Raw genomic sequence first — 2,432 nt, forward strand, 5'->3', positions numbered from 1 at the left:
TTATTATTAAAAATGAAAAAAGCCAATTGTTTTTGGAAGTAGGAAGAATAGATAGTACTTTTGACCCTATATTAAGTAATACAGAAGGATGATATAAGTAGTATATTTGAACACCTTGTGAGGTTTATGTCCCAATAACCAGTACTTTCACTTGACACATAGGTCAAACTGTCAATTGCATATTCCTTTATTTTAAAATACTCATGAGCATAGTTATGTTTTATTTAAGATTCACTTTATAGTGCATTTGTGTGCTTTCTTAAAAGTACTGCTTCTGTCTTATTTTTCAACTCTTAAGAGTAAGCTTGGGCTCTGAATTTGACTCACTGACATGTCAGTTGAAATGAGGGCTATAAGTCATACCTTTAAATATGCAAAATGTGTAGAAAGTTATGATGAAGTACAAAAGTGTTTGAGGTGGGAGTCAAAGGAAGGAATGCACATCAGCCTTTAGAATTCTAGGTAGGCAGTCCACAAATAATATAGGGAAGGTGGAAGCAAGTTTCCTAACAAGAGGCATGGCAAAGAAGTCTTGGATTATCAAAAAGGTTTCTAGGTACCAGTTTTAAGTAGCAGAGTGGAATGACTTTTTTTCATCCTAGTTTAATAAGAGTTTTTTACTGCTTATGAGAATGAAACTGATGGGTCTGTGAGTCCCTCGGTAAATCAACTCTTATACTTCCAAAGTTAGAAATTAATTGTATGGTTCTCTAGGAGTATCAAATTAGCATTAATATTTGCATATTCTTATTTGATTGAGTTATAGAGAGGAGAAATTTTCATTATAGTATTATAGATCTTCGTGTTTTAAAGAGCATAATTCTAAAGGTAAAAAAGTAATTTTTTCATTATAAATGTCATGGAGTTTTATATTGAGAATGTATGGTCTTTTAATAGTAGAAGTGCATAGATAGCTGTCGAATTGAGTTCTGACTCCTGATTCTTTTGTAGGTGATCTTTGCAGAGCTGTTTCAACTTCCAGCACCCCCTCACATTGATGTGATGTATACGACACTTCTCATTGAACTTTGCAAACTTCAGCCTGGCTCTCTACCCCAAGTTGTATCCTTTCCTTTGTTTTTAAACTTACTCTGTTTGGCCTAGTTTTAAAAAGTTAGTAAATATTTCTGCTAGTGGGTTTAAATCACTTCATAAAAACAGTTCGACATTTCTTTAAAAGTCAACCATATATGTACCATACAGTCCAGCCATTCCACTCTTAAGTATTTACCAAGAGAAATGAAAACACAAGTCCCTACAAAGACTTAGGCATTAATGTTCATAGAAACTTTATTTGTAATAGCCCCAAACTGGAAACAATCCAAATATCCATCAGTATATGAATGGATTAACAAATTGTGTTATACTTATACAATGAAATACTACATAATAAAAAGGAATAAGTTTTTGATGCTGGCAACAACATGAATGAATTACAAAGTAATTATGCTGACTAAAAGATGCCAAACAAATAATTCATACTATATGATTACATTTACACAAAATTCTAGAAAATGCAAAGTAATCCAGTGACAGCCGACCAATATTTTGCTTGGGGATTTAGGTGAGGAGAGGGAGAAGGAAAAATTGACTACAAAGGAGCATGAAGAAATGTTGGAGGTGATATAAATGTTCATTATCTTGATTTCACGGGTGTATACACACCAAATTTTTGTATGTCACTCATACCTCAAAGCTGTTTTTTTAAAAAGGTGAATTACATGAAAAGATGTTCAACATTATTTTTCATTTGTTATTTATTTTTTCTATCACCATTTATTTTGAAGGAGAGTGGAGAATATTTTCCTTATCAAATTCACAGCTTGCACAGGCAACTGAAATGCTATATATGCGTTTGGACACAATGAATACTACCTGCGTAGACAGGTATACTAATTGCCTCATTTCTGTACTGGTTGTTAGCAGCTTCTACTCCCTGTACTTTGTAGAATAATTTGATCAGCAAAACATTTGCCTTGTTAAGAACTTTCACGTTGATTTTTCTTTCTTGCCTCCCCAAAATAATCCTTCGTATAAAAATAAAACTCATACTTGTTGTAATGTAACATTACACTTTCTAGTCTAACTTTCAGTATGATAATGATGCTCGTGCTGAGGTTTTCTTTAATTCCATTCATTGTTTACTTGTTTGGTGCTTTGGTATAGTTATACTTTTCCCTCTGTAATTGGCTATGTCAGCTTTTAAAATAAGCTTTATGCTAACCTCTATGTAGAAGCAGAGTCTACTACTTATTATGTATAAACATATGTATGTACTTCTGTTTATAGTGTCAACATCTAAAGTAATTAGCTTCTACATAACTACAGCTTCAAGACTGTTTAAATAAAAGACCATATTGGATTTTTATAGCTGTGGTAATTGCATGCCCACTGCCTGCTTTTGGATGAAGTCTATATAGCACCTTTCTTAG

General features: G+C 32.7%; 1 protein-coding gene across 3 annotated transcripts in view; it reads left to right on the forward strand.

Annotated features, from left to right (window-relative positions):
* The window catches only part of NCBP1 (nuclear cap binding protein subunit 1), a 38,687-nt gene that overhangs the window by 18,033 nt on the left and 18,222 nt on the right, over window positions 1-2,432 (forward strand). For 2 of the 3 annotated variants that reach the window (XM_011366236.1, XM_023534219.1), the window contains 2 exons: window positions 952-1,062; window positions 1,823-1,887. In XM_011366236.1, coding sequence (XP_011364538.1) covers window positions 952-1,062; window positions 1,823-1,887 — 176 coding nt within the window. The remainder of the gene's footprint in view (window positions 1-951; window positions 1,063-1,822; window positions 1,888-2,432) is intronic. The other variant, XM_023534218.1, reaches the window with a different exon arrangement.

Source organism: Pteropus vampyrus, unplaced genomic scaffold (genome assembly GCF_000151845.1).
Source record: "Pteropus vampyrus isolate Shadow unplaced genomic scaffold, Pvam_2.0 Scaffold123, whole genome shotgun sequence".
Taxonomy (NCBI): Eukaryota; Metazoa; Chordata; class Mammalia; order Chiroptera; family Pteropodidae; genus Pteropus; species Pteropus vampyrus.